General features: G+C 45.0%; 1 protein-coding gene across 1 annotated transcript in view; it reads left to right on the forward strand.

Annotated features, from left to right (window-relative positions):
- VAV1 (vav guanine nucleotide exchange factor 1) overlaps positions 1-25481 on the forward strand; it is a gene marked incomplete at its 5' end in the record, with an annotated part of 52248 nt that overhangs the window by 20743 nt on the left and 6024 nt on the right. The window contains 22 exons of the mRNA XM_082835938.1: positions 6372-6488; positions 6993-7051; positions 7171-7239; positions 7482-7590; positions 7682-7777; positions 8987-9055; positions 9239-9342; positions 9976-10075; positions 10823-10918; positions 11137-11205; positions 11462-11548; positions 11640-11725; positions 12135-12267; positions 12564-12673; positions 13485-13586; positions 13816-13913; positions 14007-14029; positions 14206-14251; positions 16815-16951; positions 17276-17341; positions 20121-20152; positions 24120-24236. Coding sequence (XP_082692064.1) covers positions 6372-6488; positions 6993-7051; positions 7171-7239; positions 7482-7590; positions 7682-7777; positions 8987-9055; positions 9239-9342; positions 9976-10075; positions 10823-10918; positions 11137-11205; positions 11462-11548; positions 11640-11725; positions 12135-12267; positions 12564-12673; positions 13485-13586; positions 13816-13913; positions 14007-14029; positions 14206-14251; positions 16815-16951; positions 17276-17341; positions 20121-20152; positions 24120-24236 — 1925 coding nt within the window. The remainder of the gene's footprint in view (positions 1-6371; positions 6489-6992; positions 7052-7170; positions 7240-7481; positions 7591-7681; positions 7778-8986; positions 9056-9238; positions 9343-9975; positions 10076-10822; positions 10919-11136; positions 11206-11461; positions 11549-11639; positions 11726-12134; positions 12268-12563; positions 12674-13484; positions 13587-13815; positions 13914-14006; positions 14030-14205; positions 14252-16814; positions 16952-17275; positions 17342-20120; positions 20153-24119; positions 24237-25481) is intronic.

The raw sequence follows: 25481 nt of genomic DNA on the forward strand, positions 1-25481 counted from the left end.
TCTTTATCCATTCATCTGTTGATGGACATTTAAGTTGCTTCCATGTCTTGGCTATTGGAAATAGTGCTGCTGTGAACATTGGGTGCATGTATCTTTTCGAACGGATTAAATGAACTGATACTTGCAAAACACTTAGATGCATTCCTGGTTTGGAGAAAATAATCCATAAACATAATCTAACTTGATTATATTTCTTGGGGAGTGTTAAGAATCATCCTGGGTTCCTCGGCTGAGTCTCTGTGTGGAGATGGAGAGCCTGGGGTAGGAGTGGGTTTAAAGTAGCCACGATGTCCGCCTTGAACCTATTCAGTTTGAAGTGCCCACTGATGGATGAAGGAACCTGTTTCTGCAGCTGTAAATGAAGAAGTTGATGGTAATGAAAGGGCGGTGCGTTGTTCTGAAAACCTGACCCCGGGTGGGAAAAGAAGTCCAGACTCTCCTCTACTTATCCCCATGTTGTTTATTTATTCAATAGACACTAATTGGGCATTACTACATGCCACCACATCCAGGCTCCAGAGATGCCTCAACTCTGGGCCCTGCTTTCTTCTGGTGGAGGGAACAGAGCAGGTCACAGACCTTGTGGTCAGGCCTGGGGTGGGGAGAGACATTATACTAAGGGATCCTGGGGTAGGGCAATGAGGCTGAGGATTCCACTTGGGTGGAGAAATGGGGGAAGAGATATTGGAGATGGGCCTTGAAGGATGAGTAGGAGTTCACCAGGCAGATATGAGAGGAGTCTTTAGCCCAGATTCCAGCCATTTGTTTATTTCCATGTGTGTAATTAGTGAAACAATTACAAGAAGAACTGGAGTGGGCAGTCATGGGGCCTCTGAGGATCCAACAGACCACAGCTGACTCTGGCCCTTAAGGCTACTGTATTAGGATAACACTAGCTGCTGTAACACATAAGCCTTTTCAGTGACTTAATGTAATAGAAATGTATTTCTTGTTCACGTAGTAGTCCAATGTTCCTCCTGGTACCAGGTGGGAGGCTTTTCTCTCATGGGGTGATTCAGAGACTATTTTCATTTGTGACTTTACTATCCCTTAGAGTCTCAGCATCATTTCTGTCTGCCTGCAGACAACAGGGGAAAATAGAGTATGAAGAAGGCAATCCCACTTCTTAAATTTAATACATTGCCCTGACAATGATGCACATGGTGAATACTCACATTCCGTTAGCTAGAACCAATCATATGGCCACACCCATTTGCAAGGGGGGATGGAAAATGTAGTCCTTGGCTGTGTGACAACTTTACAGCCACAATTCCATATCGCGGAAGAAAAAGCATGAATTCTGGTGGATTGCCAGTGACCTCTGCCACAGGTAGGCAGCAGGAATAGAACTAAGACCTGGGAGGTGCTACGAGATACCCAGTTTGCCTTGTGACCTTGAATAAGTCCTTCTCCCTCTCTGGGCTTTTTCCTCTCTCTGGGTGATGAACATTGGAGACTAGTTGATATCTGGGGTCTTTTCCAGTTCTGAAAATTGATGGGTCAGTGAATGCTCTTGGGCTTTCCAGCTGGAGCTAAGATGATGATGGTGATTACAACGATAGTGATGAGGACAGTGGTGATGATGATGGTGACGATGATGGTTGTGATAGTGATGGTGGTAGTGATGGTGATTATGATGGTAATATTGATGATGATGGTGGTGGTGGTGATGATGATGGTGACATTGATGATGATGATGGTGATGGTAATGATGGTGAAGATGATGATGGTAATGATGATGGTGGTGGTAGTGGTGATTATGATGGTGATGTTGATGATGATGAAGATGATGGTGATGATGATCATGGTGGTGATAGCAGTGATGATGTGATAATCATGATGGTAATAATGGTGATAGAAATGGGTATGGTTATGGTGATAATGGTGATCTTGATGATAGTGAGGATGATAATGATCATTTCCAGATACTGAGGGCTCACACCATTCCAAGCCCTTTACATGCATTATTCTATCATATTACAACAACATGACACAGTAGGCATTATGATGGTCCATTATTTAGGAACTTTCATAACAGGTTCAGAGAGGGGAGGTGATTTGCCCAAAGACACACAGCAAGTAGGATCTTCTCGTATCCTTTTTTTTTTTTTGGCTGCACTGCTGGGGCTTGAGGCATCTTAGCTCTCCGACCAGGGATTGAACCCAGGCCCTCGGCAGTGAGAGCGTGGAGTCCTAACCACTGGACCACCAGGGAATTCCCTTCTTGTATGCTTTGGGAATTTATTCTCCAAAATTCTCCCTACTTTACCATCCCAGGATATTCCTACTGGCTCCAGGGATTGAAGGTAGTAGGTTTGAGAGAAAGCCCTGGAGTTCAGTGATGGTCACATGAAAGATGTTCAATGAAAAACCATTCTGGGCTTTTAATAGAAATTGCATTGAATCTATAGCTCAATTTTGGAGAAAGCTGAAATTTAAAAAATACTGAGTCTTTCTAGATAAGAATTAGTATATATTTCACTCTATTTATTTAGATCTTCCTTCATATCTTTCCGTAAAATTTTATAATTTATTCCATATAGGATTTGTACTTCTTTTGTTAGATGTGTTAGATATTAATCAGCTTTTTTGTCCGATTGTTTGTTTTATATTTTTTAGGCGATGAGAAATGCTATCCATTTAAAGTTGAAGTCCAATTTTCATACACAAAAATACTCAGTTCTTCAAGTTACCATCCAATCAGTTCTAGCAAGCGTGTGCCCTTGTGCAACCCATACCCTTATCAAGATACAGAACTTTTCTATCACTTGTGGCCTTTCCGAGTCAATCTCTACCACCCTCCCCACCCCAGAACAACCACTGATTTGATTTCTATCACCATAGGTTCGTTCTGCTTATTCTAAAATTTTGCAAATGTAATCTTGAAAAAAAGACACATTTTCCGATTGATTGTTGCTGATGTACCAACATGCAGTAAACCTTGTGTGTTGATTTTGTGTTCAGTAACATTGCTATTTTATTAATTCCAGTTATTTATGTGTATATTCTTTCGGGCTTATCTATGTTGGCAATCGTAGTGTCTGCAAAAATGAGCATTGTACTGATATTTCTTTCTTTTCTGTCTTTCCTTTTATTTCTTTGTCTTGTCTTACAACGCAGGCTAGGATCTTTAGTATAGTTAACAGGAATGGTCAGAGGGCACCCTTGCCTTTGTTCTTATTTCAAAAAAACTCTTTGCAGCATTTTGCTCTGAAGTATAATGTTTTGCTTTTGACTTAAGGCAAAGGTTGAAGGTTTTTTCAAGATGCTCTTTATCAGGTTACAGAAGTTCCTTTCCATTCCTACTTTGCCAAGAGTTCTTTTTCCTCTCTTTCTTTGAACATAAATGGATGTTGAATTGCTACTGTGTCTTTTATGCATCTGTCATAGTTGCTAATCTCTTTTTGACAGAACAGGCCTTGGGCAAGCAACAGGATCCAGCTAATAAATATGATGTATAACACTGTTTACATCATATTTATTTTACACTGGCTTCTGCTTATAGCACTCAATCTGGTTTCCTTTGAGAGTAGGATGTTCTCTCCTTAAATACATTAATTTATGTTAAAGTTAATTTAAAGCCCATGCTCCACATAGAATGGCTTAGGTAGGCTGTGGATGTGGCAGTAATTGAGAAGAAGATACAATCTGAAGATGAAAGTGTGAGATTCACAGATACAAAGAACAGTGTGTATTGAATTGATTCATAAATGCAGCTGCCTGAGTTTGCACCCCAGCTGCCTGTCCCTGCCTCAGTTTCATATCTGTAAAACAAGGATAATGATCATAATTATTTTGCAGGATTGTTGCAAGGGTTCCATGATACCTCTCATATAAATATGATATATATATATATTAAAATTTAAAAATAAATTCCCTTTATTCATCATTTTAATCATTTCTGACCTGACTTAAATGTGGCCACATGCATGCTAGCAAAAGCATCCACAAATATTGAGGCAGAATAGCCTCCAAGAATCTATAATTTTTAGATACAAAGGAATTAATGACACTGAGTAAAATTATAAGCAAGGTCTTACACTTACATTTTAGAGCCCATAGATAACATGTGACTCATTTCTACCTTTTTCAAATGCAGAGAAAAATTTAGAGTCATTCAGAAAGAATCAAAGGCTTATGTTGCGGATTCGATTAATATAACTCACTACATTAATAGAATCAAGAACAAAATACACATGATTGTCCTGTACAGATCTTTAAAATCACTTAATGAAAGTCAACATTCATTCCTGATTCAATAAAATGAGCAAATACAAAAACTTTTCAAGAAGCTAGGAATACAAAGAAACATTTAAATTAATAAAAACATTTCTATAAGTTAGGAGTTTGGGACTAACATATACACCCTGCTGTATATAAAATAGATACCTGGGACTTCCTTGGTGGCTCAGTGGTTAAGGATCCACCTGCCAATGCAGGGGACATGGGTTCGAGCCCTGGTCCGGGAAGATCCCACATGCTACAGAGAAACTAAGCCTGTGTGCCACAACTACTGAGCCTGTGCTCTAGAGCCCGTGAGCCACAACTACTGAGCCCGTGAGCCACAATTACTGAAGCCCACATGCCTAAGCCCGTGCTCCACAACAAGAGGAGCCACTGCAATGAGAAGCCCGCGCACCGCAACGAAGAGTAGCCCCCGCTCGCCACAACTAGAGAAAGCCCGCGCAGCAACGAAGACCCATGCAGCCAAAATAAATAAATAAATAAAAATAAATAGATAACCAACAAGGACTTACTGTATAGCACAGGAAACTATATTCAATATCTTGTAATAACCTATAATGGAAAAGAATCTGAAAAAAATATGTATCTGAATCACACACACCATAGAAGTCCTGTTTAATTTTTAAATTAATTTTGGTGAGCTGATCTCTCTATATAGAAAGAGTAAAACTCATAGAAGCAGAGAGTAGAAGGACAGGTACCAGGGGCTGGGGTGGGGGTAGGGAAATGAATGGGCAGACGTTGGTTAAAGGGTATAAAGTTGAAGTTACATAGGATGAGTCAGTCTAGAGGTCTAGGGTACAGGCGTGGTGACTGTACTTAGTAACACCGTAAATATGATAAGAGAGTAGATTTCAACAGCATTCATCACACACAAAAACATGGCGACTATGGCAAGGGTTGATATGTTTATTAGCTTGACTGTAGTAATAAGTTCACTATGAATAAGCATCTCAAATCGTCCTGTTGCACACCTTAAATATATAAATTTTTATTTAAAAATACATAAATTTAAAACAATATATAGACAGTGCTGGGAATGGAGCACGTGGCGGGAGCTCATGCTGGTTTCCACTGCATGCAAGGCAAAGCATTGAAGCTATAGTCAAGAAAACTGACTCCAGATTCACACCATCCTGGAGTTAAATTTCAGCTCTTCTATGGTCTTACTCATTTTGTTTTATATTTTATTTATCTATCTATCTATTTGGATTTTTAAAAATTGAAGTATAGTCGATTTACAATGTTGTGTTAGTTTCAAGTGTACAGCAAGGTGATTCAGTTATACATACATACATACATATATATGTATGTATATATGTATGTATGTATAACACAACATTGTAAATCAACTATACTCTAGTAAAAATTAATTAAAAAACTAAATAAAAGGGTTAATGGTTAACCTTTTTTATTGTGGTAAACTATACATAATTTTTATCATTATATATATAAGTAAAATGATAGAAATATATTTTATAATTATCAATAAAATTTTATATAAAGATATATGACTGATATGTGTAATGAAAATCATAATATTTGTCATTTTAACCATTTGTAAGTGTACAATTCAGTGGCGTTTAATACATTCACAATGTCGTGTAACCGTTGCCACTATGTCCAAAACATTTCATCTTCCCCAACAGAAACTCTGTCCCCATTAAACACGAACTCCCTATTCATCTCCCTCAGCCCCTGTTACCCACCACCATACTTTCTGTCTCTACGGATGTGCCTATTCTAGGGGCCTCATGTAGGTGGTATCATACAATATTCATCTTTCTGTGTCTGGCTTATTTCACTTAGCATAGTTTTCAAGGTTTATCTGTGTTGTAGTAGAAATCAAAATTTCATTCCTTTTTAATGGCTGAGTAACACTCCAAAGGTATGTATACACCACATTTTGTTATCTGTTAACGGTTAACTTTATATCTTATGAATTTTACCTCAATTAAAAAAAGGATTCAGGGGTGTACTGGCTTCAGGTACAGCTTTATCTTTGCTCGGTGGGGGGCCTGTGCTTTCTTTTTCCTCTTCTGCGCCAGTCCGCAAGCCAGATGGCCAAGGGTCAGCTTCTCCCCGGTTCCATTATGTTTTGTCCATTCTCATTTATCTCTCCACAGTTCCTGTGTCTCAAGAATATTCGCACCTTCTTGTCTACCTGCTATGAGAAGTTTGGCCTCAAGCGGAGTGAGCTCTTTGAGGCCTTTGACCTCTTTGATGTGCAGGATTTCGGGAAGGTGAGCTGGGACGGAGCTGCCTGTGAGCTGGACACTGAGAACCCAAAGATTGGGTTTCAGTTCATTTCCATGAATGTCTACACTGGGCAAGCCAAAGCCTACTGGGGAAGGACTGGTGGGCCAGACCAAACCGTACACCAGGTGCAAAGAGCCTGGCTTAGGACATGTGGAACTGAGTTTGAGTCCTTGCCCCACCGATTGCTGTGTGACCTCAGATATGTGGCCATGCCTCTCTGAGCCTTAAGTCCCTTGTCTAACTTGAAAGTAATATCACTCCATCCTCTCTGAGTGATTATGAGGATTGAATAGAGCAAGGGGTTCAAGTGGTGGGTGCTCAGTTAAAGGAACACTGACATGCTGATGTCGGGGAATGGGAAGGTGGGAAAATCCCAAATTAGGCTCCCAGGGGCATGGGATCTAACCTCAAGGTCAGGTGCTTGGAGGCTGTGTTCTGGCATGTGGGTGGGCAACGGGCTTGCTGAGCAACCTCGGCCCTTGTCACAGGTCATCTACACTCTGTCCGCTCTGTCCTGGACCCCAATTGCCCAGAACAAGGGGATCATGTGAGTAACTGTCTGAGCCAACAGCTCTGGACCCATTTGGCCCCAATACTCCTCCTCCTGGAAGCTCCAGCCCCACCTGGCCCTCTGGCCTCTGGCTCACACCATCCTGGCTCCCCCAGGCCTTTCCCCACTGAGGAGGAGAGCGTGGGTGACGAGGACATCTACAGTGGCCTGTCCGACCAGATCGAGTGAGTGTCTGGGACCACGACCCTGCCCCGGGGGGTCTGAGGGAACAGGACCTTGCCCTGGGGGGTCTGAGGGGACCAAGACCCTGCCCTGGGGTATGAGGGGATCAGCATCCTGCTCTGAGTGTCTGAGGGGACATGGCTCTGCCCCAGGGGGTCTGAGGGGACGGCACCTTGCCCCAGGGGATCAGAAGGGTCCCTGGTCTGGGGGAAGCCACTGGCCCTGCCTGACTCCGCCTCCACAGCGACACGGTGGAGGACGATGAGGACCTGTACGACTGCGTGGAGAACGAGGAGGCGGAGGGCGACGAGGTGTACGAGGACCTCATGCGCACAGAGCCGGTGCCCATGCCGGTGTGTTGGAGAGCAGGGCCTGGCGGGGCAGGTGCATGGGTGGGGCGCGGCCCCGGACACCCCAACACCGGCCTCTCCTCTCCGCTCTCAGCCCAAGATGACAGAGTATGACAAGCGGTGCTGCTGTCTGCGGGAGATCCAGCAGACGGAAGAGAAGTACACGGACACGCTGGGCTCCATCCAACAGGTGTGGTGCTCCGTCCCCGCCCCTGCCATGCGCATGCGCGGAGCGGAGAGGCGTCATCCGTCCCATGCGGGCCTGGGGCTCTTACCTGTCCCCACTGCTTTGTATTTCTCTGTCTCTCCTCGTCTCTGGTCCTTCTGTGTCTCTCCCTACTTCTTCCTCTGTTTATCTCTCTCTCCTTCTGTATCTGTTTATCCCTGTCTCTATCTTTTCCTGTATCCTCATCTCTGTCCGTCTATCTCTGTTACTGTCTCTCACTCTCTAGTTCCTCTTTGTCCTTCGGCCATCTCTTTTTTTTAAACGTTTTATTGAGATTTAATCAATATACCATACATTTCACCCATTTAACATCTATAATTTAATGTTTTTTGGTATATTCACAATGTTTTTTGGTATATTCACAATGTTTTTTGGTATATTCACATCACCACAGTTTATTTTAACATTTGTATTGAAGTACAGTTGATTTACAACGTTGTGTACCACTGCTTAATTTTAGAACATTTTTTTCTCTCTTTTTTTTTTTTTTTTGGTGGGGAGTGGGCGGGGGCCTGCACTGCGCGGCTTGTGGGACTTTAGTTCCCAGACCAGGGATTGAACCCAGGCCCTCGGCAGTGAGAGTACGGAGTCCTAACCACTGGACCGCCAGGGAATTCCCAAATTTAGAACATTTTCAGCATCCCCCAAAGAAAACCCGTATCCCTTAGCCATCACCCCTTAAATCCCCATTCTCCCCAGCCCCTGGCAACCACTAATCTACTTTCTGTCTCTGTGGATTTACTTATTCTAGACATTTCATTTAAATGGACTCATACACTATGTGATGTTTTGTGTCTCGCTTCTCTCACTGAACAACATGTTTTCAAGGTTCATCCACATTGTAGTGTGTGTCAGTGCTTCACTCCTTTTCATGGATGGACCACATTTTGTTATTCATTCATCCCTTGACAGACATCTGGGTTGTGTCCACTTTGGGGCTCTGATGACTAATTCTGCTCTGAACAAGCTTGTACAGGTTTTCGTGTGGACTTTTTTCCCATCTCTCTTTTCTCTCCTTTTCTGTTTCCTTGCCTCTGTCTCTTTCTCTCTACACATTTCTCTCTCTCGCTCAGTCTCTGTGTTTCTGTTCGTCCCTTTCTGTCTCTGTCTCCTCCTCCCCGTCTCTCTGGGACTCCTTCATCCTTCATCCTTGTCTCCCTCAACCCCCCACAGCATTTTATGAAGCCCTTGCAGCGGTTCCTTAAACCCCAAGACGTTGAGATCATCTTCATCAACATTGAGGTGAACTGACCAATTCCCGCCCTCCCAGACTTCTGTCCAGTGGGGATGGTCTGCTGGCTTCACCTGTCCCTGGAGTGTGGGGTGTGGAAGATGAATGACATAGGGTGGGTGGATGACCCTTCTCCCACCCGGCATCCCGAGCCCCAGGCTCCCGCCCCAGCCCTTACCCCTCTCTCCGAGTAGGACCTGCTTCGCGTGCACACCCACTTCCTAAAGGAGCTGAAGGAAGCCCTGGCCAACCCCAGTGCACCCACCCTCTACCAGGTCTTCATCAAATACAAGGAGAGGTGAGACCCAGCTGGCCAGCCCAGACCTCTGGAAGTCACCCTGCCCTGAGTGGGCATTTGGGAGGTCCTACCCTCATAGACCACTGGACAGAGAGGGCTTTTCCTTCTTTGCTCATGGGCAAGGGGCTGCCCATCTCTGGTTAAATTCCCAGCTCTTCCTCTTGAGAGCTGTGTGGCATTGGAAAGTCACTTAACCTCTCTGTGCTTCTGCTTCCACATCTATAAAATCAGTGTGACCCAGGAACGTATCTCCTGGGGTTGTGGTGAGGATGGAGTAAATTGATGCTTAAAGTGCTTAACATGGGGCTTGGCACACAGTAGGTGATCAATAAATGCTTATTAAATAAATGAACGTTGAGCAGAGACGATACACCAGGTGCTCTGATAAGAGCTTCTTGTGCTTTATCTCATTTAATGCTATAATAACCCCACGTGTGTGTGTGTGTGTGTGTGTGTGTGTGTGTGTGTGTGTGTGTGTGTGTGTGGTGTGCCGTTGTTATGACCATTTTACAGACAGGGAGACTGAGGCTCAGCGTCATGCAGCTGGGAAGAGGTGGGGCTGGGACTGACACCCAGATCTTCCTGACCTTTGTGCCAGCTGCCATTCCCCGGCCACATGTCCTCTTCCCGCAGGTTCCTCATCTATGGCCGCTACTGCAGCCAGGTGGAGTCGGCCAGCAAGCACCTGGACCGTGTGGCTACAGCCCGGGAGGATGTGCAGATGAAGCTGGAGGTAGGGGGATGGGCTACATCTTTCTGTGTGTGTGTGTGTGTGTGTGTGTCTCCCACTCCTTCCCAGGCTCCAGGGGCAGTAGAGAGGAAACTGAGCTGGAGATGGCATCCCTTTCTGTTGCAGCCCAGCCAGAAGTTGGCCCGCTGAAGGTTTGGGGAGGGTGGTACTGACTAGCCAACTGGGAGAAATGGACCAGGAGGAGATGGATCAGAATGCTGAGCCCTAACCCCAGCTAAACCCTGACTCTGGGCTGAGCCCTGATGCCAGGCTGAGGTCCTGACCCTGATCTGAACTCTGAGGGCACACTGAACCCCAGCCAGAGCTCCAACCCTGGCTGTGCCCCAAGTCTGGGCTGAACCCCAACTTCACACAGAACCCCAATCCCAGCCAAGTTCTGATCCTGGGCTGAGCACTGATCCTGGACTGAACCCCACCCTGGACCCTTGTGTCTAGTGGGAGCACAGACGGGGCAGGGATGCTGAGGAATGGCTTGGGTGTGCCGTCCATCAGCTTCTTTGGCCTCCACGGTGGGAACCCTCCAGATCTGTCGATCTCCCCCTCTGCAGCCCCCTCAGCTGAGGAATCCTGGACCTCTTCCCCAGGCAGCCTTCCAGCTGGGTCTTAAACCACCCCTCACCCCGTGGCATTCTTCCTTATTTCCTTGGGGGAGAGATGAAGCTTCAGGTTCTATAAAAATCCCCACCTGCCTCTACCTCTTCTCACTCACCTCTTTCTCCAATCTCCCAGGAATGTTCTCAGCGAGCGAACAACGGGAGGTTCACCTTACGGGACTTGCTGATGGTGCCCATGCAGCGGGTCCTCAAATATCACCTCCTTCTCCAGGTGCCCAAGGGGACGCCCAGGCATGGGTTTGGCACATCGACCTCCCTGCAAGGGCTCCTGGGGGCTGGGCTCCCCTCTCTGGGTGGGGTCATTGGGGCCATGCCTCTACGGACAGCAGAAGGAGGAAGAAGGAGCTGGTGGGCCAGGCTTGTCTGGAAGGCTCCCCAGGATGAGAGGGCAGAGGCCCCGGGTGATATACATCTCTGTGGGTCACGCAGGAGCTGGTGAAACACACGCAGGACGCAACGGAGAAGGAGAACTTGCGGCTGGCCCTGGATGCCATGAGGGTGAGTGGTCACACACAGGGGTGACGGGGACACACAGACACATACGCATTCAAGTCAGTGAGTACCATCCAGGCACGGTCATACCCACTGGCCACCCCTGCCTCCACCGCACGGGGACACACCTGTCTGCCGAGTGAGTTATTCGCAGCGTCGCCCTTGGGGACAGTGACATCCTTCTGCCAGCCGCTGCTGGGGGCTGACCCCCTGTCTCCGGCCAGGTGGGGGGGGCCCAGGTTCACCCCTCTCCCACCCCCAGGACCTGGCACAGTGCGTGAACGAGGTCAAGCGTGACAACGAGACGCTGAGGCAGATCACCAACTTCCAACTGTCCATCGAGAACCTGGTGAGGCGGGCATGGCCAGGGCCGTGGCCACGTGGGGAGGGGGTTTGGTCTCCTGCGTGGCCCCTTACCAGACACCCTGTTTGCTGTGTAGGACCAGTCTCTGGCCCACTATGGCCGACCCAAGATCGATGGCGAGCTCAAGATCACTTCTGTGGAGCGGCGCTCCAAGATGGACAGGTGGGCGGAGCCAGCACGGTGGAGCCTGGACAGGGGCGGGGCCAGGCTACTAGTTAGGCAGGTGGACAGAGCCAACACGGATCTGGAGTGGAGTCTGGGCAGGGGCTTGGCCCTATTTCTAGATAGACCGGTGGGTGAGGCCACACAGACCAGTGGGTGGAGCCTAGATGGAGAGGCGGGGCAGAGCCAGCACGGATGCGTGGGAGGAGCCAAGAACGACAGGTGGCAGGACCTGTAAGGATCACGTGGGTGAGGTAGGCATGGCCAAGTTGGCCACAGAGGACGAAAAGGGCAGGAATCCTAGATGGACAGCAGGGCGGGGGCCCAGAAGGTGGGAGGGGATCAGGCAGAGAGCTGGTGGGGACTTAAGGAGGAGCCCGACAGGGGCACCTGACCCAGCTGCTTCCAGGTACGCCTTCCTGCTCGACAAAGCTCTGCTCATCTGTAAGCGCCGAGGGGACACCTACGACCTCAAGGACTTTGTGAACCTGCACAGCTTCCAGGTTAGAGATGACTCCTCCGGAGAGCGGGACAACAAGAAGGTGAGGCTTGGAGGCTGTAACTGGGGAACCTCAGTGCTGGGGAGCCTCAACGTAGCTTGAGCTCTCCACTTGGCCTTTGGAACGCCAGTGCGTGTGTTGTGTGATTTTAGATTTGTGAATGTGTATTTGCTTCTCCTGGGCAGCCCTTTGCATGGTAACGCATGCATGGCTCTCCTGGGAGCAGACAGGCTGTAGTTGGCTTGACCCTTTTCTCCCCACAGTGGTAGGGTCAATGGGCGTGTGGTCCCACCCTCTTCCGAGCAGGTGCCTTCATTTTCAACCCTGCTTCCCTGCAGTGGACTCACATGTTCCTCCTGATTGAGGACCAAGGTGCCCAGGGCTATGAGCTGTTCTTCAAGACACGAGAACTGAAGAAGAAGTGGTTGGAGCAGTTCGAGATGGCCATGTAAGACACCCTCCTCCTCCATCTTTCTATCCTCAGAGGACTGTAGCCTTTGGGTGCAGGATCTGGGAGGCAATTCTGTGCTGTCGTCTCATCTCTGCCATGGGACCACTCTGAATCTCAGTTTCCTCATCTGGGAAATGAGAGGGACAGTCTTTTAAGGCTGTATGCATCACCAGAAAGCCAAGTCTTTGTAAGCTTCAGTCACCAGCCTGAAAATCCTTCCTCCTCCTTCTTTTTCTTGAGGTGAAATTCACATAACAAAAACTTAGACTTTTTTTTTTTTTGGCTGTGCTGTGCGGGCTTGTGGGATCTTAGTTCCCCCCCAGGAATCGAACCCAGGCCCTTGGCAGTGAAAGCATGGACTCCTAACCACTGGACCAGCAAAGAGTTCCCCAAACATAGCCATTTTAAAGTGTACATTTCAATGGCACTTAGTACATTCACAATGTGCGACCATCACCTCTATCCAGTTCCAGAACATTTTCATCCACCCCAAAGGAGACCCTGCAACCATTAAGTGATCACTCCCCATTTCCCTTGCTCCCAGCCCCTGGCAACCACTAATCCGCTTTCTGTCTTCACCCATGTTCATCGCAGCACTATTCACAACAGCCAAAAGGTGGCAACAATGCAAACGTCCATCAATGGCTGGATGGACAAACACAACAGGGCATATCCATGCAATGGAATAGTATTCAGCCATGAAAAAGAATGAGGTCTTCATCCATCCGCACTGCAGCGTGTGTTGGTACTCCATTCCCTTTTATGGCTGAATCCTGTTCCATTGCATGGAATTATCTTCCCTCACCAGCTCCAACATCTACCCCGAGAATGCCACTGCCAACGGGCATGACTTCCAGATGTTTTCCTTTGAGGACACCACGTCCTGCAAGGCTTGCCAGATGCTGCTGAGGTGGGAGTCTGGGAGGATGGACCTGGGTCCTGGGCTGGGTTGGCTCTTCCTCTTTGACTGTCATGGCCCTGAGTTGGGAGGGGGGAGGCCCTCCTTTGACCTTTAGCTTCTCCATCTCTGTCCTGCTCTAAAGAGAACACAAAGGGGCCCTTTATGTTGTTGGTAAAACGATTGGCTGTGTTCATTCAACATCACTGACTCTCTTCTTTATCTTCTCCCTGCATCCCAGAGGCACTTTCTATCAGGGCTACCGTTGCCAGCGGTGCCGTGCACCTGCACACAAGGAGTGTCTGGGGAGGGTCCCTCCATGTGGTCGACACGGGCAAGGTACCAGGAGACTGAAGTTGGGAGGTGGGCTTGCTTCTGCATGGAGGGTGGGGGGTTCCCATTCTAACTAGTATTTCCTTTACCCTCTCATAGATTTTGCAGGAACTATGAAGAAGGTAAGACCCCCATGCTCCTTTCTGTGCGTGGAAAATCAGGGGGGTGGGTAGGGAAGGCAGGACCCGGGAGCCCTTGGCAGTGGGCATGGCTCTTTGCTGGGTGCTCAGATAAGGGCTGAGGAGCCCTCAGGCTGGGCACAGGTAGCGATACTTGCTTTCTTGGTCTCTCCCTCCAGGATAAGCCACATCGGCGGGCTCAAGACAAAAAGAGGAATGAGCTGGGTGAGTCAGAAGGGGGCGCTGTGTGGGGCAGAAATAAATCTAGTCCGCCTCAGTGATGCTGGTCCAGGGGCAGATCTCAACAATTATATTAATGACCACATAATGCCCTGCTTATAAAGCATTTGTTCCAGTCCTAGAAACCCCAAAGGAATTTATAAATAACGAACTCAAATTCTTTACTAGCTTTGCTCAAACACTGTGAAGGGGAAATCCTTGTTATAGAAATCCTTGTTAAGATGCTCTTTCTCTCCCGTTCACATTTTTATGTATATACGTACTTGTAAAACTGAAGTATAGTTGATTTACAATGATTCAGGTGTACAGCAAAGTGATTCAGTTATATATATATCTATATATCTATATATATTCAGATTCTTTTCCATTATAGTTTATTACTATATTGATCCAGTAATATAAGATATTGAATATAGGTCCCTGTGCTATACAGTAGGTTCTTGTTGTTTATTTTATATATAGTAGTGTGTATCCATTAACCCCAAATTCCCAATTTATCCCTCCACCCCCTCCCATTCACTTTTATTATTCACTGCCCCCCTGCCCCCCCTTCTTTTTTTCTCGCTGACAAACTCCATCTGTAGTCTTAGCTGGCTGGGCATACCTCATCCCTTCTCGTACTGATTCTGTATCACAAAATCTTATCCTAATGGAGTAGTTTCAGCAAAGTGTAGTCCAACTGGATGGTTGCAGGAGATGCAGAGTCTGGCCAAGCCAGAATTCTTTTTAGCCCAATGGCAGTGGGGAAAGGCTAGATTTTGGTATAGATTAATGATGTTGGTGGGATCATAGTCGTGATGGGCGATTTTTATTCAGCATCTACTGTATATATTGCCTGGGGCAAATGGTGACTAAAAACAGTGTGCTTCCTGTCCCTCCAAAGCTCCCAGGCTGGTAGCAGGAGACAGACTTTGGCTAAGTCATTGCAGTTGAGATGGGCGAAGTAGAGGGTTTTCCAGAGCATTCAACCGGGGGACCTGATGAACCTGAGCCTTCAGGGAAGGCTTCTCAGAGGAGGTGGCATTAAAGTGGACACTTGAGGGTAAGGAGTAGTCAGACAGATGAGGAGGCAGGAGTGTTCCAGGCAGAGGGAACAGCATGTACGAAGGCTAGGAAGCAGGACGGCAAGGCATTATTGAAGAACTTGGTGTGGGCAAGAAAAATAAACTCTTTGCTCACAGTCATACAGAATCAGTGTAAAGATTCAGTTGCAGGTCGATCTATCTATCGTCTATCTATCTATCTATCTATCTATCTATCTATCTATCTATCTATCCTGATACATAGATATCTAGCTGTAGTTCTATATCTACAGCTAGATATAGATACATCAGTCTTATTTGTAATAGTCAAAAGTTAGAAACAACTCAAATGTCCTCAATAGTAGGAACATATATATATATATATATATGCTATAAATATAATATAATAATACATATGTATAAAATCAGCTTTATACAAAAATGCATATATCAGCTTTATTGGTCAAAAACCAGACAACCCAAATGTCCTCAATAGGAGGAAATATATATGAGTGTATGTGAGTCTATATATATATATATATATATATATATATATATATATATATATATATATATATATAGTTAAACATAGGCAATACATATATGTTCGTATATATGTACACATATATACACTTGCTCATATCCATTGTATATATAAATATATAATTTTCTATTGAGATAGAAATATTTCTGTTTTTTTTTTGAAATATTTCTATTGAGATAGAAAATACATACCATAAGGTGTATAAAATGAATAAATCTTAAATGTATGGCTCACTGAATTTCCACCCACGTAACTGCCATTCAGATTAACGTATAGAACATTTCCATCATCGCAGAAAGTTTTACTGGATGGTGTTGGTCATACTCACTGCTATAGTCCATCCTGCCTCCCAGAGGGCACCACTGTCTGACCTCTATCCTCATAGGTTAGTTTTGTCTGCCCTTGAACTTCATCCATATGAACTTGTACAGCATGGACTCAGTTACTGCATGCGAGTGCGGCTGCCTGAAGCAGTCATTTGTTCTTTTTCGTTGCTTATTGTATTTTGTGCTGTGTGTATCCATCTCCTTGAGGACATTGGGTTTGTTGCCCATTTTTCTGGCTCTTGTGAAGACAGCTGCTGTAAACATTCTTGTCTATGACTCTCTGGGACCTATGTTTTCATTTCTCTTGGTGATCTATCAGGAGTGGAATTAGCTTTAGTGGATACAGCCAAATAGTTTCCCAAAGTGGATTCCTACGGCCATGTAGGAATGGGCTATGGGGTGGTGGCCACCCTCCCTGTTTTTGCCAAAAAAATTATTTAAATTATTTTCATATTAAAAACTTCTTCAAGGAAAAAAAAAAGTAGAATCCAGAAATCCAGGTGACTCCCAGTTGCTCCGTCCACATCCTCACCCCCACTTGGTGTTGCCGTATTGTCTGTCTTTTTAATTTTTGCCATCTTGGTGAGCGGTGAGACTCAGGTTTGAAAGTCCTGGACTACCAACCGTACTGTGTCACCACCTCCCCTCCCCTCCAGGCCTGCCCAAGATGGAGGTGTGCCAGGAGTACTATGGGCTGCCTCCACCCCCTGGAGCCATCGGACCTTTTCTACGCCTCAGCCCTGGAGACATTGTGGAACTCACCAAGGCGGAAGCCGAACAGAACTGGTGGGAGGTACAGGCTGGGGCTGTGGGAGTGACGGAGAAGGACCTGAGCTTGGGGTCAGGGTGTAGGTGACCTTGGGAATGGGATCATGGCACAACTGGACATGGCTGCTCTGGGGAGAGTGACGTCTATGGGGATTTCTGGGGCTGGCCTGGCCCTTCTGAGCTGGTGGTCTTCCCAGGAAGTTGATACTGATTGACACCTCTCTGGGCATCCAGGCCATGGAGAGATAGATGGCCAAGCAGAGTGGCCATTGGGTGAAAGATGGACACACACACACACATGTTGGGTGCCTGTAACTTCTCTGTCCATCTTTCCCTCCCATCTTCTTAGGGCAGGAATACGTCTACCAATGAAGTTGGCTGGTTTCCCTGTAACAGGGTCAAGCCCTACGTGCATGTGAGTGTCTCAAGTCTGGTTGGAGAGAGGGCAGGGGAGCTCAGAGAGGGTCCCGCGACCCTCTGCAGCGTTGGGGAGACGCTCCTGAGATCAGGAGGGGGCCGTCCATCATGGCAGGTCACTCCTTACCTCAATGACTGAGCCCAGAGTGGGGGCCACCCTGGGAAAGATGACCAGTCCTTTTCTCTTTGTTTTTTCTTGTATGAAGATCCTCTCCATCATCAGGAGAAGAAGCAGGGGTCTAGAAGGTTGGCCAACCCCTGCCTGCCTTCTGGGGCACTGAACAGAATCCTCTACAGGGTCACTCCCCACCCCGTGCCTCCTTGCCCAGCTTTTGGGAACAGACCTGCCCACAACTCTGCCCGGCCCCTGTCCTTCTTCACCTGTTCCCCGCTCCCCTGATTCCCTCATCTTTTTAAAAAAATATTTATTTATTATTTATTTTTGGCTGCGTTGGGTCTTCACTGCTGCCCGCAGGCTTTCTCTAGTTGCAGCAAGTGGGGGCTACTCTTCGTTGCGGTGCGCGGGCTTCTCATTGCGGTGGCTTCTCTTGTTGCGGAGCACAGTCTCTAGGCGCACGGGCTTCAGTAGTTGTGGCACGAGGGCTTCAGTAGTTGTGGCTCGCGGGCTCTAGAAGCGCAGGCTCAGTAGTTGTGGCTCACAGGCTTAGTTGCTCCGCAGCATGTGGGATCTTCCCGGATCAGGGCTCGAACCCGTGTCCCTGCATTGGCAGGCAGGTTCTTAACCACTGTGCCACCAGGGAAGCCCCTGATTCCCTCTTCCTGATGATGACTTAAGATCTTCCCCACTCTTCCCAAACCTTATCCTCCCTCATGACCCTGCTGCCTGCTTCACAGACCTCATAGGAGCCTGCAGAGGGGAAGTCCCGTTTTTGTCCCTTTCATTTTATGTAATTTCAGACTTCCAGAAAAGTCCTGAGAATAATGCAAAGAACTTCCATACATCCTTTACTCAGATTCACTACCTGTTAACATTTTGTCCCATTTGCTCTATCCTCTTTCTCTGCACAATTTATTTATTTCAAAATGTCTATTATTTAGTTTTCCTGAGATACTTCAAAGTAAGTTTACGGACGTATTTCTCCTTCATCTCTGAATATCTCCCAAAAACAGGAACTTTCTCTTGTATAATCATAGCATGATTTTTAAAGACATGAAATTCAACAAGGACATTATACTATTATATAAATTATTATATTTAATATACATCATTATGTATTATGTAATCCAGAGTACACGTTTATACTTTTCCCAGAAATATCTTTGACTTCTTTTTCTTTTTGGCTTGAGTCATTTCCCCACTGTGGAGTCACATTATGAATTTCCAACTCCATCCTTTCCTGCAAAGTTATTAGCAGATATTCTATTGTAAAGAAGAACTGTCTCTTCTAATCTATATATCTAGGTATTATATATGTATGCATCTGTGTATCTATCAATCATCTTTGTATCTATGTATCTGTCAATCATCTGTGTACCTATGTATCTGTGTATCTATCAATCATCTATCTATGTATCTATCTGTGTATCCATCTGTATCTGTGTATCTATCAATCATCTATCTATGTATCTATCTGTGTATCCATCTGTATCTGTGTATCTATCAATCATCTATCTATGTATCTATCTGTGTATCCATCTGTATCTGTGTATCTATCAATCATCTATCTATGTATCTATCTGTGTATCCATCTGTATCTGTGTATCTATCAATCATCTATGTATCTATCTAATAATCATTTATGTATTTATCTGTGTATCAGTCAATCATCTTTATATCTATCAATCTGTGTATCTATGTATCTGTGTATCTATCAATCATCTATCTATGTATCTATCTGTGTATCCATCTGTATCTGTGTATCTATCAATCATCTATGTATCTATCTAATAATCATTTATGTATTTATCTGTGTATCAGTCAATCATCTTTATATCTAACAATCTGTGTATCTATGTATCTGTGTATCTATCAATCATCTATCTATGTATCTATCTGTGTATCCATCTGTATCTGTGTATCTATCAATCATCTATGTATCTATCTAATAATCATTTATGTATTTATCTGTGTATCAGTCAATCATCTTTATATCTATCAATCTGTGTATCTATGTATCTGTGTATCTATCAATCATCTGTCTATGTTATGTATCCATCTGTGTATCTATCAATCATCTATGTATCTAATAATCATCTTTGTATTTATCTGTGTATCTATGTATCTATCGATCAATATTCTATGTGTCTATCTATGTATCTGTGTGTTATCTATCTCAGGAAATGTTCCTGGATTTTTATTTTAAAATTGTGCCACCCTTGACCAATGGGAGCCCCTTCAGGCTGGCTCTTCTGTCCTTTCGACATGTCCCCATCATTCTTTGAGCCCTTCCTTACTTTCTAGCACAATAGCAGACTTCTCTTGTACTTTTTCTGCCCCAATCTTGGAATCAACCATTTTCCCAAGGAGCCTGGGTCCTTTCATTGGAACGTGGCTTTCGGAAGCCAAGATCTGAACGTCTCTCCAATTTCTGCCTACAAACGTAGCTGCCTCTTTAAAGCTGATTCATTTGAGGGTGGACCGATTTCTCCCCCTGGATTCTGGGACTGTATTTCCACTGAAACGCACAGTGCCTGGCACAACAGGCCCCCAATAAATGATAGTGGAAAAAATGAATGAATGAATGAATGAATGTAGTGCCCTGAAGCCTGTTGCGTGCTGGACCCTTTGCCCTGAGTCTTGGTCTTTGTGTCCCCAGGGTCCCCCTCAGGACCTGTCTGTTCATCTCTGGTAAGTAGAACCACTTTTTTAATTTTCAACTTGGGGTGCTTTGGGGTGGATGCCTGGGCTGGACATTGGGGTGGGGATGGGGGCTACCAACCAATCAGTTATTCATTCTTCAAACCTTGGGCATTAACTGCTGGCTCCAGCCCTATGCTGGGGGCTGCTGAGGAGAGAACAAACAAAAGAAGGTCCCTGACTTTGGAACATTATGTTCTCACCGGAAGGAAAATGTTGGGGATGATACGATGGCAGTTCCCTCTCCCCACCCCCACGCCCCCTTTTTTTAAGCACCTACTACTGATAGAGCAGTGAGGGATGGAGGTTTTCAGTGTTGCTTTGGAGCCCACTGACCTGGGTTCAAATCCTGACTCCAATACTATCCAGTTCTGTGACCTTTGGCCAGTAACTCAACTTCTCCGTGCTTCAGCTTTCCTCTCTGGAAAACAGATGAATAATATCTGCTTCATAAGGCTGTTAGGTGGTTTCCATGAGCCTATAAAGTGCGTAGCTCTGTTCCTGGCACACAAAAAGCACTTTATTATCTGTTACTATTAGCACTCGTTGTTACGACTGCATTTCATGCGTTCTAAAATACACATTTTTCTCCCCCACGTTTTAACATCTCTGGCATTGGAACGGCTCTTACAATGAGCGGTGTCTGAGTCTTCTGCTTAATTTTATGGGTAGTTAACTTTTATTTCGTAATTGCCCACGAAACCACAGTGAATTTTACAATCATTGGCATCTTAGATTCGGACATGCTATGGTATTGTTTTTATGACCGTGTGTCAGCACTTCAAGGACACATTCAATTCCGGTAGTAACACTTCGAAGTACGTGTTATTCTTACTCTCCTTCTGCAAGGGAGGAAACCGAGGCTCAGAGAGGACAAGTGATTTGTTCAGTATCACAGAGTGAGGAAGTGAAGGAGGTCGGATTCGAACCCAAGCTTGGCTGACTCCAAAGCCTGACCTTATTACCCAAAGGGCATAATAACACACCCGTGTCGTGAATGCCTACCATGTATGAGGTGCACCAACTGCATTATTGCCGTTTGTCAAAAATGTCCCTCTGTGATGGGCAGTTTTATCTCCTCTTTTCAGAAAAGGAAATTGGGGCTCAAAGTAGCAAACTCAGTTCCCGAGGTCACAGAGCAACTAGGTGGCAGAGCTAGGATTTAAACCGTGGTCACCTGAGGCTGTGCCCACTCTGCCCCTGCCCTGCCAGATGTTGTCACCAGCTCACGAGGGCCAGAACTGGATTGAGGAGAGTGAGACCCTGACTTTGGGTGCAACATTTAAGGGGGTGCCAAAACGCTCAGGCATCGAGATCCATACTATTTTAATGCAATATTTTAAAAAATCGAAAGCAAGGCAAAAAAAATCTGTGATGAGCAAAATACCGAAACTGTAAATAAAGACACAGGATATGATAGGGCTGGGAGGAGGGAAAGGTGAATTGTGGTGAATCAGGCAACTGCAGAGTCAGATCTTGTCCTTATTTAAAATTTTGACATTTTGCTCATCACAGATTTTTTTTGAACTTATTTTTAAAATTGAGGTGAAATTTACATGACCTAAAATTAACCAAAGTGGCATTTATGTTAATATTTAAGTTTATATTACATATTCACATTTATGGATCATATAATTATGTATTATATAAAATTAATGCATATTATGCTATATATTTATATTTATAGCATATATTTGTATTCATATTTATATATTATCTATAGTATATACTGTGTATAATTAACATACATTATTTATGTTATATTCACACTTATATAGTCCTATTCACATTTACATGTTATCTGTAATTATATAGTATATAATTAATATATATTGTTACATATTTACATTTATAGCATAAACATATTTGTATTTATATATAATAAATAATTCATATTTTATATGATAAATGTATTGTCTATAGTGCATATATATTATTTATGTTATATATTTAAATTTATGGCACAAATGTATGCATAGTCCCACATATATTATCTATAATTATATAGTATATGATTAATATATATATGTTATGTATTTACATTTATAGCATAAACACATTCATGTTCATATTTATATATTATTTATAATTGTGTTATCTATAGTTATATTTTTTATGTTTATATTATGCCATAAATATATTCATGTCCACACTGATATATCACATATAATTATATATTATCTATCATTAATATATGTTATTTATGTTATATATTTGCATTTACGGCATAAAATATTCATAGTCACACCTCTATTTATTTTTCACATCCCTTGGGCTGGCCAAAAAATTCGTTCAGGTTGCCCCGGACGGAAAGGCCCGAACGAACTTTTTGGCCAGCCCGATATATTTAATAGCATTGAGTACATTCACTGTGTTGCGCAAACAGCGCCTCTGTCTAGCTCCAAAACATTCTCATCACCCCCCAAAAAGAAACCCCGTCACCTTAGCAATCACCCCCATCCCCTTCCCCCAGCCCTTGACCATCACGAATGTACGTTCTGTCTCCATGGGTTTGCCTGTTCCCGATGTTTCATATACGTGGAATCATACAGTACGTGCCCTTATGTGACTGGCTTCTCTCAGCATCACGTTTCCAAGGTTCATCCACGTTGTAGAATATATATCAGTACTTCATTCCTTTTACGGATGTTTTTGCACTTAAAAAATACTGCATTAAAATACTACTTATTTTGCTTGTTATTATTTATCTTGATGTCTGAGTTTTGGGGCTTTTGCCCTTTAAATTTTGTACCTGAGGCTATCTTTCACTCTCCTCACCCTATTTCCGTCCTGGTGACCACAGAGATGGACAGACAGTGGACACTCAGTAAATACCTGTCCAGGCATGCCAAACTCCAAGTAAAAGAAAGAAAACCCAACAACTGTTTTTCTATACTCACAGTCTCAGCAATTCTAAAACCAAAATGTGTGGGATTTTCTTCCTACATCAAACGATTCTCCAGTTCTCCAGACACCAGCTTGGGTGTCCTACAATTCAATTCAATTCTGATACTGTTTGTCTGGAGTTAGCATCAGATCCCACAGATGAAGGGCTCAGTCCCACGAGACAATCCCCCACTTCAGATGCCAATCACAAGCTCAGGCCACCCCTACTTCTGACCCATCGGCTATAAATGGGGGGTTCCCACAACCCCCTCCTTGGGTTTGGTAATTTGCTAACACAAACTCACAGAACTTGGAGAAACAGTTTCCATACTAGATTACCAGTTTATTATAAAAGGATTCAACTCAGGAAGAGTCAGATGGAAGAGATGCACAGGGCAAGGTATGGGGAAAGGGGGCGGAGCTTCCACGCCCTCTCTGGGCTTGCACCCTCCCCGTACCTCCCTGTGTTCACCAACCTGGAGTCTCTCCAAAACCATTTGGTTGGGGTTTGGTTGAGGCATCATTACGTAGGCAAGATTGGTTAAATCACTGGCCATTAGTGAACTCAACCTCCAGCCCCTCTTCTCTCCCCATATGTAGGGGTGGGGTTAGGCTGAAAGTTCCAACCCTCTAACCACGTGGTTGTTTCTTCCGGCCACGAGCCCCCATCCTGAGGCTATCAAAGAGCCCCCAGTCATCTCATGAGCACACAAAAAGACACTTATCACGTCGGAGATTCCGAAACTTTTAGGAGTTACGTGCCAGGAAAGGGTGGGGGGCACAGAAACCAAATATATATTTCTTATTGTGTCACACAGTCACACCCAAAGGACCGAGTTGTCTCCTGCAATCCATGGGGTGAAACCTTGGGTGTGACGTACAGATATCTAATGGCCACTGCCACTTCGGGACTCTGGCCAATGCCTCCCCCAAGGTTTATAGTGTCTAAGGGCGCCGCTAGACCCAGGCTGTCATTCACTTAAAAAGAAATCACAGGGGTTGCGGGGGAAAGCAGCCTCAATAGGGCAACCTAGGGGCTGTGTGGACCTTTCTCCTTGGTGTATCTCGACAGGTACGCGGGCCCCATGGAGCGAGCCGCGGCGGAAGGCATCCTCACCAACCGCTCGGACGGGACGTTTTTGGTGCGACAGAGGGTGAAAGATGCTGCAGAATTTGCCATCAGCATTAAGTAATTCCTCCTTTCCTGACCTATCTCCCCTTGTGACCTGGGCACTGCAGGTGCTTAGGAAGAAGAAAGATGTACAGTCACGATAGTTATCTTTTATTGAGCTCCTGCAGGGTCCTAGGTGTTTTTAATCTTTCTGATTTCTTTTACTCGACTGGCAACCCACAGGAAAGAGATACGTTTCTTAAGCGAGGCTCCAGGAGGCATTTAGCATACTCTAGGAAGAGGCAGAAATGCAATCTGGACCCAAGTCTTGCAGACCCTGGCTTTCCTGCCTTGCTGTTTCTTGGGTGCAGTGTCTTGCTTGTGGTGACTTGTTTCCTTGTTGGTTTTGTCACTGGGTCTTGTGATTTTAAGTGGGGCTTTCCCTGTGGGTATCTTTGCTGCCTGGGTCCCCAGAGATTTTGCATTTGCTTCTGTTGGGAATCACCAACAAGTTCATTTCTTTTTCAAGTTAAAATATTTTGGGTTAATTCCTTAGTTTCCCAGACTCCACAGGTGGTTTAAGAATAAATACTAAACTCATAAGAGGGTAGGACTGAGGTTATGAATTCTCAAGGGTGACTTTTCTGTTTTGGGTCTGAGACAAGCTTTCACATGGTCCCTGCTGTGCTCATGGGTGGGCTTTTCTAGACCACCTCTTTTCCTGAGGACGTAGCTTTTTGACAGTCTACCCTTATGGGTATGGGTGGGTCTCAGTGCCAACTCTCTACCCAACAGGGATCCAGTAACTCATCTCATGTTTCTCTGTGATTAAGACATATGCTCCTCGGGAATTTCTTGGCTGTCCAGTGGTTAGGACTCTGTGCTTCTCTTGCTGGGGGCTGGGGTTCGATCCCTGGTTGGGGAACTAAGATTCCCCAAGCTGTGTAGCGTGGCCAAAAAAACAAACAAAAAAAGAGTAAAAAGACATATACTTTTAAGTTTCATCCTCATTTTTGGCCTCTGGGGATTTCCCTTACATTTTTGAGAGCTCAGCATTTTTTTCACGGCATTTCTAGGGGTTTTTTGAGGAGGAGATTTTTTTGGTTATCTAGTTCTTCATATTGGCAGAACCACTTCTGCTAATTCATGCCTCTTCCTTACTAGTCTGTGGTCCGCCATATTGGTGGAAATGGATCCCTTCTCGCACATCCTTTAGATTCTATGGTCATTCATATGAGTGGAAGTGGAGATTTCCTCCTATGTACTCTACAACAGTGCTTTCTTTATAAGGTATTTTTGACTTCTCAAAAACCCCGTGGGTCA

Source organism: Leucopleurus acutus (assembly GCF_964270905.1).
Source record: "Leucopleurus acutus genome assembly, chromosome: 3".
NCBI classification, from domain to species: domain Eukaryota; kingdom Metazoa; phylum Chordata; class Mammalia; order Artiodactyla; family Delphinidae; genus Leucopleurus; species Leucopleurus acutus.